Source organism: Prunus dulcis, chromosome 4, assembly GCF_902201215.1.
Source record: "Prunus dulcis chromosome 4, ALMONDv2, whole genome shotgun sequence".
In the NCBI taxonomy this organism is placed as follows: domain Eukaryota; kingdom Viridiplantae; phylum Streptophyta; class Magnoliopsida; order Rosales; family Rosaceae; genus Prunus; species Prunus dulcis.
In genome coordinates, this window is record NC_047653.1 from 11,498,254 (window position 1) to 11,512,166 (window position 13,913).

The 13,913-nt window shown below is 36.3% G+C and overlaps 3 protein-coding genes across 3 annotated transcripts; 1 reads left to right on the top strand and 2 right to left on the bottom strand.

The window, feature by feature from the left end:
* The first annotated feature begins 201 nt into the window (after positions 1–201).
* LOC117624511 lies at positions 202–736 on the top strand. The gene has a single exon (XM_034355804.1). The coding sequence runs from the start codon at positions 266–268 to the stop codon at positions 614–616; it is 351 nt and encodes a 116-aa protein (XP_034211695.1). The 5' UTR covers positions 202–265; the 3' UTR covers positions 617–736.
* A 1,727-nt stretch (positions 737–2,463) lies between these two features.
* On the bottom strand, positions 2,464–6,603 carry LOC117624510. Its single transcript, XM_034355803.1, has 7 exons — positions 6,027–6,603; positions 4,910–5,050; positions 4,702–4,815; positions 4,438–4,611; positions 3,648–3,763; positions 3,044–3,128; positions 2,464–2,945 (listed from the first exon to the last, which is right to left on the bottom strand). The coding sequence occupies exons 1-7, from the start codon at positions 6,525–6,527 to the stop codon at positions 2,940–2,942; spliced, it is 1,137 nt and encodes a 378-aa protein (XP_034211694.1). The 5' UTR covers positions 6,528–6,603; the 3' UTR covers positions 2,464–2,939.
* A 1,462-nt stretch (positions 6,604–8,065) lies between these two features.
* Positions 8,066–13,175, bottom strand: LOC117624509 (peptidyl-prolyl cis-trans isomerase CYP37, chloroplastic). The gene is made up of 12 exons (XM_034355802.1): positions 12,899–13,175; positions 12,511–12,768; positions 12,341–12,430; positions 11,791–11,886; positions 11,171–11,278; positions 10,871–10,920; positions 9,836–9,938; positions 9,416–9,469; positions 8,978–9,136; positions 8,729–8,851; positions 8,508–8,557; positions 8,066–8,388 (listed from the first exon to the last, which is right to left on the bottom strand). The coding sequence occupies exons 1-12, from the start codon at positions 13,079–13,081 to the stop codon at positions 8,277–8,279; spliced, it is 1,386 nt and encodes a 461-aa protein (XP_034211693.1). The 5' UTR covers positions 13,082–13,175; the 3' UTR covers positions 8,066–8,276.
* Positions 13,176–13,913: the final 738 nt, after the last annotated feature.

Here is a 13,913-nt window from a genome sequence, read left to right on the forward strand (position 1 = left end):
AATAAAAGTCTCATCTTCTAGACCAAGTCTTCAAATTGGTCACCAAGCCGAAGAGAAATATAATATCTCAATTGGTCAAACACTCGGAGAGCCCAACAATTTTGAACTGAGAAAAAAGTCTCCCTTTAACTTGACTATAGGCTCTCATTTGCAAGCATATAAACTTGCATCGAACACTCCAAAGCTAAGCATCTTGGTCATTTGGTATCATCACAATACATTCAATTCAAAGCACAATACTTGTTTCTCTTCCTGGCTTTACAAAATGCAAAGGAGCTCTCACCACTACAAACATAACATTGGAGAAAGGCTACAGACTCTCAGTGTACATTGCAAGACAGAGGGAACAAATCGTGGCCTTAGGCGCAGTTGTACGGCCTCCTCATCATCCCCTAGGCCTCGAGTGCAGGCATGCACCTGCACTAATCGTCCAGGGTGGAATCGCTGTAGCCGGCACGGGTATGCAGTGCCGGGGGCTGAGAAGTGGAGGAGGAACTATGCAAACAAGGAGGTTTTAAGGAGGGCGTTGAGATCTACACCAAACCGAAGCTTAAGTCTTCGGTGGTGGAATTTCCAACCAACGCCTAGTCGGCTCTCTAACATGTCTATGGCTTAATTAAAGGAGCTAGCTGCAATTTTTTATATAATGTTTTTGTACGTACTCGAACAGATTGGGCTTGTAATTTATTTATGTTGTTATTCTTTAGAGGATATTACTCACCAATCAGCGTTCTTAATTTTGACCCTGAAAGATTCTTGTTTATCCATCTCTCTCTGCACATATCATAATTTGCTTTGTTTTGCCTAGTACGACTTGACAGTTTGACTATTTATACTATTTCAACTCATCATTTAGTGTACCCTCCCTAGATAAAGATGTTCTATAATCAACGTGTTGATACATTGAGGATTAGTTGAGATTCCATTTAAATATTAGCTTGCTAGTAACTCTCTTAATCACTTGCGCTACAAATTTTTTATCAACTTGTAGAAATTCACATTTCAACCGGCCGCATTTACCTTGTTGACTACGGCCTTGAAAATGCTTGGGCCCTGGGCTTGGCTTGATTCTTCAACGCCTCATGCTACCAGTACTGTTCAATATGCTTTAAGCTTTTAGGGGTCGTTTGGTACGGGGGATTGTCATAGACTGAACTAAATCCTAGGACTGTCTTGGATTAACTCGGATTGGACTAAGCTGGATTAAGTACTGACCTACGTTTGGTGCTGTGTCGGACTAAGAAGTTGGATTATAAAAATAGTGAAGACCTATGTTTGGTGTTGTGTCGGACTAAAAAATAATTTTTGCAATATTTAAATTTAATTGAATATTTTGACTTAAAAAATATTTATATTTAATTAGGGTTGATGTGTGAATTTTTTTTTAAAAAAATTAATTTTTTATTTAAAAAATTAAAAAAAAAAAACCATTATCTCGTTCTTTCCTTCTTCCTTCCTTCCTCTCCCTGGCTCTGCCTTTCTTTCCCGTCTGTCTTCCTCTCTCTCTAGCTGTGTCTTTCTTTCCAGATTACCAAAGAGAAAAATAGAATAAACCCAATAACCCCACACCACAACTTTTGACAAACCACACCACAAAATTAAAATTAAAAAATACCAAAACACAATTGGGATCTTTTTGATCCCTTTCTTCTTCCTGGTAGCATACCCTGCGAATCCAGTAACCATAATAAAGTCCCTGCTTGGCTTTGTTTTTGTAATTCCTTCTTCTCAAAATCATAAAAGGGATATGATGGATTGGTATCATCGCAATCAGTGGAATAGTCGACCCATTTTCTTACACAAGCATTTTTGTACTCAGATCGGCAGGTATGGAGGTCTTTCCCAACCTCAAGCCCACCGGCAACTAGCTCCACATCCTTGTTGCCAACGGAAACGGCACCATCGAATTCGACAAGCTACTCACCGCCTTTTACCAAAGATGGAGTCCAGAGCCAGTCAAGAAATCGAACGGTCTTCGTTAGGAGACTTTCTACTGTCTTGGTAGGTGACATCGTTGGGAAAATTTGCGGAACAGAGGCAAAGGACAAGACCAGTTTGCTCAATGTTGGATATGATTGAGCAAAAGTTTGACATTGTTGGTAGTTTCACTAGTGATTTCTCATTAAGGGCGTAAGCAGCACTTCTGTTCATAATCCCTTTTATTAGAACCGCAATTAATTTTTTATTAAAAATTGAAGTGCTTGACTGAAAAAATACCTAGAATGTGCTTTTTTAGAAAGCACTTTTATGACCTATAAGCGTTTATTCTAAAAACAGTCACAAATCTTGCCTACGAGGTGAGTTAATCTTGAATATGATTGATGACAAGGTCAGATCACCATATGATTGAAAATGCCTTCTAAGGAGATTATTAACTTGGGAATGCTTGGTTGCATTTCTTTTCCAACAGTTTCTTAATTTGTTAGAATTTGTTAATAGAACAGAGGAACTAAAATGATTTTGTTTAAACAATCCCCTGTTGTATTATTAAGCGCCAGTTGTTACTCTAGTGACAGAAAACAAATGCCACTAAGCCAGAAGACGCCTCTAAAACGTGACAGCATATCCGAATCAGAAATATTTGTATCCAACTTTTGCCAAACTATACAAATCTTGTTACCTTTACATTAATTAGTTTTTCTTTTTTCTGTTTAAGGTTGTTGAATTACTTAGTTAAATGATCTAAAAAATTATATACCAGGGTCTTCATGCATATATATGGGGCGGTGTCGCTTAACGTGCACAAGCATGTTTCTGAGATTGGTGCAGTATGTGTATATATATATACCATAATCAGACAGCCCAGGGATATATCCACATCGCCAGGCATTTCATCTTTTATGTCACGGTACGTCGCGAAGTGGATCTTTTACACCTTAACTTGCCCATTTCTTTCATGTAAGAATTCCTCTTTGATCTTTTGGTTGTTCTTGATTTGTTTAATCCTGATGAAGGGGAAGAAGACAAATTGTAGCACATCAGAAATTGTAATCTGCAGCTCTTATATACTCAATAAAATCAGTGTAAAAGGGTTTGTATATACCTCAAGAGGACTTGTGTTTGAAGAACTGGAATTTGCTTCAACTGGTGCCTCAGAAATCCTTGCTTCTGATTTTTCATTTGAATAGCTGGCAAACAGAAATTTTGAGCCATGTTAGACATGAAACCTACGCAAGAAATGATAAAAAAATGCTACAGCTCGACAAATACCTAAGTTTAAGCTTTCCCAAAATATTTCATGGTGGAATCTTTTCGTATAGAAATTGAGAGCAAAACAAAATGTGGCCAAAAAGAGTGACCAGACCCTTCCAAACCAGATTCACTCTATAGAAAAAGCAGCAATATATATATAGTAGACGCTTTTATCTGCCACATATTTGGACATCATATATACCTCACATTTGTTAGATTTTTAAAACTAAACTTCTGAAACCAACTTTTATATGAAGAAAACATCAACTACAGTGCACAATTTAGTTCTGCCAGACAAAACCGTTTTTTATACGCACCAGATAAGAAAGAAAAACATGAATAATTTTTTTGAGGGTAATTATTCAGCTCTGGCTTTTAGGAGGAAAGAAAGTCATGATCTTCAATCTTTTCTGCTCATTAGTGAAAAATACAAATAATCAATATTAAATACTTACGTTGACAGTATAGTCACCCAGATCAACTCTACACAGTCCACCCATAAGAGCCTTTGTTCGACAGGGATCACACCATAGGTAACAAGATGCGCAAATGGCCAAAGTTTCCACCCAGCCTGCATAAGAAATTACATTCCAGAAAGATGTCAATGGTCAAACAATTACATGTTCTTTTAACCCAAACTTTAAACAAGGAATATATAACCGCTAAAGCTAGCAGCACTTTTGACACATGACCTGGACCATAAAAAATAAGCACTTTTTATTTCTCTAAATAGCCCTGCTTTTCCTTACAGTGTCTTTTAGACTTTAGGAAGGTGATGTTTGGGAGTTCAGGAAGGAAAAGACATTTCAGAGTTTAGTGTTGACAAATTTTTTCTCAGCTGGACCATATATGCACTGATTGCTGAGCCAAGACCAGTTGCAAAGCAAACATTATTGTCTAAAACTGGTTGCCAAGGTTAATACTACATTGCAGCAAGAAAAAACAAAGTTCAAAACTACATAGACAGGAAACAGCTGACACAAAATATAAATGCCAATACTTAGTTGAATGCGCAAACATTATTTGATTGAAAAGTGACAGAACAATGCTCCAAAAATCGAATAAAACTAGCAATTCAAGTTCTAATTGATAAAAGACACCGGACGATCCTGGCTTTTCAATTGCCCACAAGCTAGAAGGCATGAAATGAGAATGAATTAGATTGCAAGTAATTTTACTCTAAACAGTCAACAGAGCATGAAAAGGTGGTACTTTTTCTTATAAAAAGGCAGAGGGTTCTCTTACAGTCAGCATGGGCCAGAATGTCGCTTTCAGTTCACTAAAAATATCGATGGGTGATTCGAAACGCAAAAATCCCAAAACGGTAAAGTAAATGCTGTTCCAAATTGCTGCCCATACAGTTTGGTCGAAGGCTACTTTGGCAGGAACCACCCACCAGTCTTGGAATGGAATAAGCTCCTGAAACCAGTTTAAGTTGGTTAAGGAACCCCAGGAATATTTTTTTTTAATGTTAAATTCTAAAAATAAACAACTGCACAAGAAATTTACCTCGCAAAACTGGTAATAGTAGTGAGAGAGGGAACCATGGAGAGTAAATCCAACAAGACCTGACCTGAGCATTCGTGTACGATCGAACTCAAATAGAGGTTTTCCTTCAAAGCACTACAAAAATTATAAGACAAGCATTATGCACTGTCAAGGACAAACTTCACCAACTGGAAGACTCAAATAGTTTTAATTCACAACACCAACACACCTGTGCAATCCAATCCCCTACAGAATACACCACACCACTAATCACCATTTTGGCTAAAACTGGGTTAGTCTTGAGAGCTTCCTCATAAGCACTCCAGTTGTGTTGAGGTGCATATCTTAGGATCTCATACAGAGTCCAACCCTGAAAAGAGTACCAACACATAAATCCCCGCAGACAAATTGATACAAGGTCAGTGCACATAGACATAGAAAATCATAAAATCAAGACATTCAAATCACAAATCGCAACCTATAATGAAATTTTCTAAATATAACTCCGAACTAATTGGACCAGACCAAACATATTGCTTCATACCACTCTAACCATAAGTGACAAGTTCTCTTCACTATCAACTTAAGAAAATGCAGCAATCTCCTAGTCCCCCACCAAATTCTCTTATTGTCTTTTTTTCTTTTTTTTTCTTTCAGCCTCACAAACAACTAACTAATCTCATCTTCCATCCCTTGTCATTATATGTTCTTGTTGCTCCCCGTGATTGTTATTCTATAGTGCAAAACCATCCCTGATTTGACATAACATTTCCAGATCATGTTTCCTATCAGATTTAACAAAGTTTGAATAATCACAATCCTTCAAAAGCAACATCCACTTCATTATTTCCATGTAAGTTATAGAATTTCTCTTCACTCTTGCTTCCTCATGAATGATCATACAAAGACTGCAACAGCATCACTTCAAAATTTGACTATACAGCATCAATCCATGACAAAGGATTCCCCTCTAATTAGAACAATTTCACACATTTATCATAAGACAGGCGACCTGCCCAACTTCCACCAAATAAATTGAAAATGCTTGACCTTCGCACTCCAACTTCCAAGAGCACAAACTCAAAGAAAAAAGCAATGCAGGCAATTGATACAAGCTCATTATCAAAGCGGCTAATGTTAATTAACCAGAGAATGATAAGCAACCTAAAAGAACCAGAATGGATAAGAAAAAAAAAAACGAACAGAACTAATCTAAGAACCAACTTCACCTCAAATTCTCACACAGCAAGCCACAGAAGACAGAACACTAGAATCACACACTGAACAAAACCAAATCACATGGAAATAATTAAAAATTCAATTAAATACTAAAGAGCTTGACTCACATGCCAGTAATCCTGATCAATAGTGAGCAACTTAGTGATAGCAAAAGTACCAGCTGCGAGCACAATAGTGGCATTGATAGTCCTATCTACGAGCCTCTCAAATTCCTCACTCTCCCTCTCATTTCCAACCCCAGAAGATCCAAACCCACCAGCCACTTCAAAGGAAAGCCTTCCCTCACTTGCTCCAAACCCACCTACCTGACTCGCCAACTCGCCCTCCACACCTTCACACTCCACCCTGCACACAGCCATCCCTTCCTGCTGGTCCGTACAGTCAGTTCTCTGAACTGGGATCACATCACACTCTTCTTGATCAACCAGAGACTTCAAAATCCACCTGTCTTTCCGTTTGTTTCTCAGGAAAGTTTGGTTCTTTGAGAGTTTGGAGTTGCAAAGATTGGAGCTTAAGATGGGTTTTGGGTGAGCATTAGTGGGTTTTCTGGGTTTGGAGTTTGGGAGAGGGAGGAAGCTCTGGGGAGCTATGGAGTGGATGGAAGCCATGGCCGTTGCTGCGACTGAGTTGGGAGAGACCGAGTTGAGTCTAAAACTTTGTATCTGCCTATTTGTTTCTCCGCGTTGGAACGGTGAAGACGATTGGTTTTAACATGTTAGTTGCCTATTTGTGGTGGGGGTTATGATCATGTGTTTTGGAGTGTATGATTTTACTTTCATATCACCGTCCGATTTGAACCGTTGCTTCGAGATGAACAGTTATTAGGGGTTTTGAGTCTGATCATTGGTAGAAGTAATGGGGTGTAGAATGTTATTGTGAGGTGTGATGTTGACGATCTTTATTTTGTGGGTGAATCGTGATGAAATGCAGTCCACATAAGAAAGGTAATTGTTTGATAATAAAAAAATTCGACAAATTAATAAATTAACAAATACGAACACGCGGAAGTTGACCTTCGCATTTCCGGTTGACCAAAAAAAAAAACACCTTCGCATTTCCAAGGGAAACGGTGTCGTAGGATGTTATGCAAGCAAGTTATACAACGTCGGCCTGGTTGCCAAAATAAAAATAAAGCTTATTATCACAAAACGTCCCTAAGGTTTATGAAACTATCAGATTGCATCTTTAATTTTTTTTTTTTTTTCACTTATGGTCCTCAAGGTTAGTATGTGCAATCACAAATAGTCCCTGCCATTAGGTTCTGTCAAAAACTCGGTTAGTTTGCTGACGTGGCATACATATATATCACAAAATATTCCTGAGGTTTACACACCTATCACGAATGGTCCTTATGAAATTTTTAAATTTTTTAAATTTAAACTTCATAAAAATTTTGTTTTCTTTTTAAAATTTTATGAATTATAATTATTTTAAAAAATATATTAAATTTTAAATACATGTGACACTATATTATTGTAGATGTTGGCTCCATATATATGTCACATCAACAAACTAATGAAGTTTTTAAAAAATAATTTTAAATTCATAAAATTTAAAAATGAGAAAAACTAAAGGTTTAGGGTTCATAAATGGTCCTCAAGATTAAAATCCTTCTATAAATGATTTTTTCATTTATAAATAATTTTAAAAAGAAAACCAAAATTTTATGAATTTTAAATTAAAAAATAAAAATTATGAAACTATCAGATTGCATCTTTAATTTTTTTTTTTTTTCACTTATGGTCCTCAAGGTTAGTATGTACAATCACAAATGGTCCCTGCCATTAGGTTCTGTCAAAAACTCGGTTAGTTTGCTGACGTGGCATACATATATATCACAAAATATTCCTGAGGTTTACACACTTATCACAAGAGAAGGCAAGGGAAGCCACGCCATGCGGCAAGGCAAGGCAAGGCAAAGCAGGCCACACAATGTCAAGGAAAATCTAAGATACAACGTTGAAATACCTAGTGTTGCGTCGCTAGCATGGACTTCCAAAACTCAGTTTTTCTGGAAGAACAGGATAAAAAGTTTGAGACGAAATTAGAGCATTGTCCAGCCAACAATGGTAAAAACAAAGAACCAAAGGTAATGCTCTGCCAAATCTTTGAAGACGGATGAAAATGGAAACTTACTAGATAGAAGGACAACAATAACAGTTTTCAATTTTCACACGAGAAACTCGAACTTCAAATGGAAACAGCATAATTTAAGTGACACATGAAACCAGAAAGAAGAAGAAAAAAAGATGCACAAACTTGACAGCACAACCTGCACCAAGAAAATCAGGCTGCTTCCTCCTAAAATACAACAAATACAAGGAATGAAAGGGAATCCTGATTGACAAGAGAGTAAATCACTTCTCATCTGGCAATACAAGACGATCTTGACCGTCGATCAGCTTTGCAGATTGAATCACATCTCCTGTTTTTATCTGTGAGAGAATCTCTCTCCCAGCAGTTGCATATCTGCATATTTTATACATGTATAATCACTAATTAGCAAAAAGGAAAAACCCTGCATATTTTTATCCAAGCCCTGAGTTTGGTTAACTACAAGAACAGTTTAGGAATAAAAAAGCACGTACCCAAAAACTGAGAATTCTCCTTCATCAAAAGATAACCCTCCCAAGCCAGCCTATAAGATAAAGGTACATGTACATCAGATGACACAAAAAGGAAGAAGAAAACAACAATGTCACTGTAAGATGGAAGAATCATGAAACATCTGATGGATTTGAACTTCTAAAACTTAATGGTTACTCTAAAGCTTTTCAGAATCCCAGTTCTTTGATTAACTTAAACTTACATTTCTTTTATCATAAAGATAGAAGAAAAACTGATACGGCGATGAGTACTCCTCATTGACTTCACCATGCGCCATAGCAACAGCTCCATAAACAGATAGTGGAAGAGTTGGCAATTCCCCATCCTTCCATGAGGGGAGGAACCAAAAAAAAAGTAAATGTGAATCAACTATTCAAAATAATTACGTACGGGAAAATCATTTTGTTGATCGCAATTGATGGAGTTGTAATAGCATGAAGCATAAAGATACCTGCACATCTAATTTTGTTCTGTACAAGGGCTCAAATTGCCCAGATGGCTTTATCTCTAGAGGAACACTATAACCATTGTTCTTGTCAAGACCGTTGTCTGAAAGAACAGCTTGGTCGGTAGAGCGGAGCTTTGCCCCATTGTATGCCTCATCAATTATCTGAAGATATGCAAATTTAGATTGTTTAAGCACACTTCACCGAGGTAAATTCATATGAAAGTCACAAGCACTATTAGAACCAAAGACTCAAACTTAGATAGCATCGTTATGAGAAAATTGGAAGATAAAGTCACATTGCTCAGCCTCTTTTTCTGGCCACTTCTAGTTGATGTTTGGATTAACCACAGCGGCGATGAAGCCAAAATACAAGAATAAGCAACATTCATGCACAGAATATAGAAAATTTCATGAGGCCAATGTGAGGTTCAACTACCTTACCAGTTTAGCGAAATTCCCTGCTGTTAATGGTGCTGAATATCCATCTATAACAACCTGAGCAAAAGTTAACGATCAGTTTACATCAAATTAATAATACTGGCGATCAACATTCATTTTTTTTCTATAATGATCAACATTAAGTATGTATTTTCACACAATTGAATGTTGCTTCCAATAGTCGCCTGTGGGTGCCCAGCCCAGGCATCCATTTTGGATACTAGATACTGGTCTATTCATTGCCATGCTCCGCACCCAGAAATCAAATACTGGAGCAGGTATATTAGGTCTCTCGAGTCTTGATTGGGTGAAAATATTTTTCAAATAACACTATTAACAAAAATACTGACTCATTCATTAAGAATCTGAACACGACAGAACTTAAGATCATCATTCTTCTATAAAATATGAGATATGTTATACCTGAATTTTGACAGTCTTTCTTGGTTCACCACCGGCTTCAGGAGAAAATGTTGAACCATCACCTTTCTCTATAGTCAATTCAACAATTCCTCTCCCTGTAAGCCTACAAGTATTAAAAGAAAATATTGATATTCTACTTACAGCACAGATGATGTCATTGCAAAGCCTATTTATCGCACATGTAGAGGTCATTCAAACATAGGTTTGGTAAGTCAGTTGTATGTCAAAGAGAGAGCGGAACATGGAGACCAAACTTCAATCTCAAACATATACCCAAGTCTAAACAAATTATACAAGACTGATATGAAAGACAGATGGAGTCATATTTTAACCCTTGTAAAACAGACCAATACAGCTTCCCTTGGACATCCAGAAAACTCATATATATTTCAAGTTTGTCCCTTTGCATCATTATACTCCATAGTCTAGGGATCCATGCTACATATAAAACAACCAGCTCCAAAGAACCCACTTCAAAAGTTTTAGACAACCACTGGGACCTTAGGGATGGATGGGCCAACAATATATATCAGGCTAACACCCTCCTTTACACACAACCCATCCCGGACTTGGAGAGAGAGAGAGAAATACAGACAGAAACATAGGTGCATCCCCATCCTGCACCTTGCAAATCAGCAAAGAAGTGGGGAATGGAGATTACAGGTTTCAAACCTAGGATCTTCTGCAATCAGAGATCTGATATCGTGTTAGTCTTAGACAACCACTGGACCCCAACTTAAACTATTAGGGATCGGACCGAGAATGTATATGTAGCTAACAAAAAGATCATAATCAGCTACATTAACAAAATTCTAAATGATTTTTATGATGGCTAATGTATCCAAAATTTGAATTATACATCTACATAGGTTTGTTAGAGAACTGTTTGAATTGACCAGGACTAAAAAAGTTAATTTTTGTATTTCAGTGGAATGAAATATTTTTGTATTTCAGTGGAATGAAATATCATCCCCCAGAAAGAGAAAGAGATATCATTTAGGAAAAAAAAAAAAAACCAATTGAGACAGAACTGACCTTGGGTATCTCTGGTATTGCTCGGGTAACAAAAATGACAAGCCTGGAGCCTGTTGAGAAGAATCAAATATCAAGTTGTGATTTTAGACATGTCACATTGTCCTAACAATATAATTAACTCCCACAGGCAAAAGATATTAAAAATGCAGGTTTCCATATAGCATGACTGCAGCAGTAATTTTCTAGGAATTATATATAGAATCATGCTATGCTTTTGATGAGGCTTCCATATGTTGATTCCTTTGTATAATAGTTATTTGTATAAAAGAGTAATCCAATGGTATAGATTGGTTGTATTACCTGTAATAACTCCAGCTCAGCAATGGTATCCAGTGAAGATGCGAGGCCTACTGATACTTTATCTGGGTCCTTATCCTTTATACATGCAAGAAGAGCTTGCAATCCATTCTGAAAACTAAGAGAAATTAAACAACATTCTTACAGTTGCTGCAGTGTACCATAATAACCTATTTGTCATAACTATGTCAAGTAACATGCAGAGCCATACATCTATTCTCCTGTTTCTTTTCTTCTCCATAGTTTCTTATGGGCATCTAGGATATAGAAAGTGTATAAATTTATAGTATATTTTGAGCAATGTAAACAAGGGTTTTTTCAGAAAACAGAACTTCTACTCCTATTATAGAATTTGACATCTAGCCAATTCCCAAAAAATGTCCCAAAAAAATTTGTCAACTGAAATTTTTCCTGAAAAAATAAACAGAAAATGTGTAAAAATGAAACCTCCATCCGGAGTAAGGAAAATAAAAAGTGGAAAAGTGAACAATAATTTCATTGCTTTTCTTCTTCTCTTATTTTAGTTGGATATCATACATGTGCCATGAGACATAAAAGAAGAGGATAGTATGATAATATCCTTGTCATGATCTTTGTCGTTCTTCTAGGGGAACTTCACATACCTTTCCATCGATTAGAGATGCATATAATGTGGAGCCCTTCTCCCTCAAGTCTGTTGGTATGCTTGCCAGAATTGAATCCTTTTCATCTGTTGCTATCTAAGGTAAGGAAATAGAACTAAGAAAGTGTAAAATCTACTGCTAGCATCCATGTAATATATAAATGTAAGAATGTGATTGATGTATAAATGAAAAGAGAATATGGTTTCTATATTTTAAGGGTACCACATTTACAATCAATATAAAGCAAAAGTTGTGTAATTAGTACATAATTTTCTGCCAGGTACTACCATGCCTGAGGCCCTTGGGGGACCTGACATCTCAAGATATAAAGATTTTGTAAAATAAAAGAGAGAGAAATCCCATGACAGCTAAAAATCCAGGGAAACTCTCTTAAATTAATAACTTTAAATTGACATCTCACAAAATCCTAATAGTGTCAATCTATGTAACCAACCTTTGATTCAAAGTTGCTTCCTTTCGAAAAGCGTTATATGAATGCCATACAAATTTCTTCTTAACCAACAAAAAAAAAAAAAAAAGCAACAGATACCTTTAAAGCTTTCTTCACATTTCCCTCCATGGTTCCATAAGGCTTTCTCTGTGGAATTCTTAGCAAATACAAAATCTCCTCCAGAGAATCCTAGAATGGAAGTAATATGGTTTCAAAACTGATTAATGTGAAAGTTAAGAGAGCATGTATTAAAATCAATAATCAATAACCTGTATGGTCTTCATGTTTGTGTTTGCAGGGATTGCCCTCCTTAAAGCTAGTTCTCCTGTTCTGGGAACCTTGGTGTCTGGAGAATAAAGAACTGCATTTGCAGGTGATATAGGCAAAACGTCCCAACCAACCAAAGGAAGTGGAGAAGATATTTGGACAAACACAAGGATCACAGCAATTAGACTTTGAAGTTTGTTTGTATGTCCACGAGTTGATATGTAGGAATTGGTAAGAGTACCATGCTGGTCTTTGAGTTCCTGAATGACTGAAAACCCATGTCAAAAGAAAAAAGGAAAGACCCAGCTAAGGGCAATAATTTCATACATTCCTACAACCCAAAAACCATAACTTCCAGAGATCAAGTATATGAATAAGATCAAAACCAACCTTTAGATGATTATTTTTGGGCAGGCAATGAACTCTGGAGCGGCCTGATCTTTCTGGGTCTTTCCCATTGAAGCAAAATATGAAATGGGTTGGTTTGAGATTTGACCTTCGGGTAGAGGGAGCAATGGAGACATTGAAGGAGAGCTTGTGAGAGATGATGGCGGAGGATAAAGGGAATGCCATGACTGGTCACTAACTCACTGGAGATGGAAGTTGGTGGTAGTTGCAGAGAGGTTTTGGCGCGCCTCATCCGCTAAAGCCTATCTGGAATTTTTTTGACGGGTTTTGTATGGTTGTGGATGTGGAGTTTCTACAATGCCCCGAAGATAAGGCAAAGGCGTATGGGGTGGGGTGTGAAATATTGGGCAAATTTGTAAATTAAACAATAGTATAGATTACCACGAGAGGCTTTTATTTTTAAAATTTAAAATTTATTTTTGAATTAGAAAATATAATAGGTAGTTGTATTCCATAAAAATAGGATCATTATCTTATTTTTCTTTTAATTTTAATGTTTTAAATATGAAAAAGTGTGAATTTACCATATTATCCTAATTTAATTAATAATTTCAATTATTAATGTTTGCATTAACCAATGACATTTTTTGGTATTTTGAATGTTTCACCATTCTCTGCCTTTTGCATTATATATATAATTTCAATTCTTAATGTTTGCATTAACCAAGGGCATTTTTTGGTATTTTGAATGTTTCACCATTCTCTGCCTTTTGCATTATATATATAGATGCATTATATATATAGATTCACCATTCTCTGCCTTTTGCATTATATATATAGATTATACCTAAAAATGAATCTTATAAAAATGTGTTACTTCTATCTCAAACTAGTATTGACATCATGAAAATTAAAGCAACGTGTGCCATTATAATTAATGAAAACAAAATAAGCTTTCAAATTCTTTATTGAAACATAAAATTTGAACTTGACAAAAAATGGGCACTAAAAGATATAGTGTACATATTGCTTGTTTGTTACAAAATTTTAGACAACA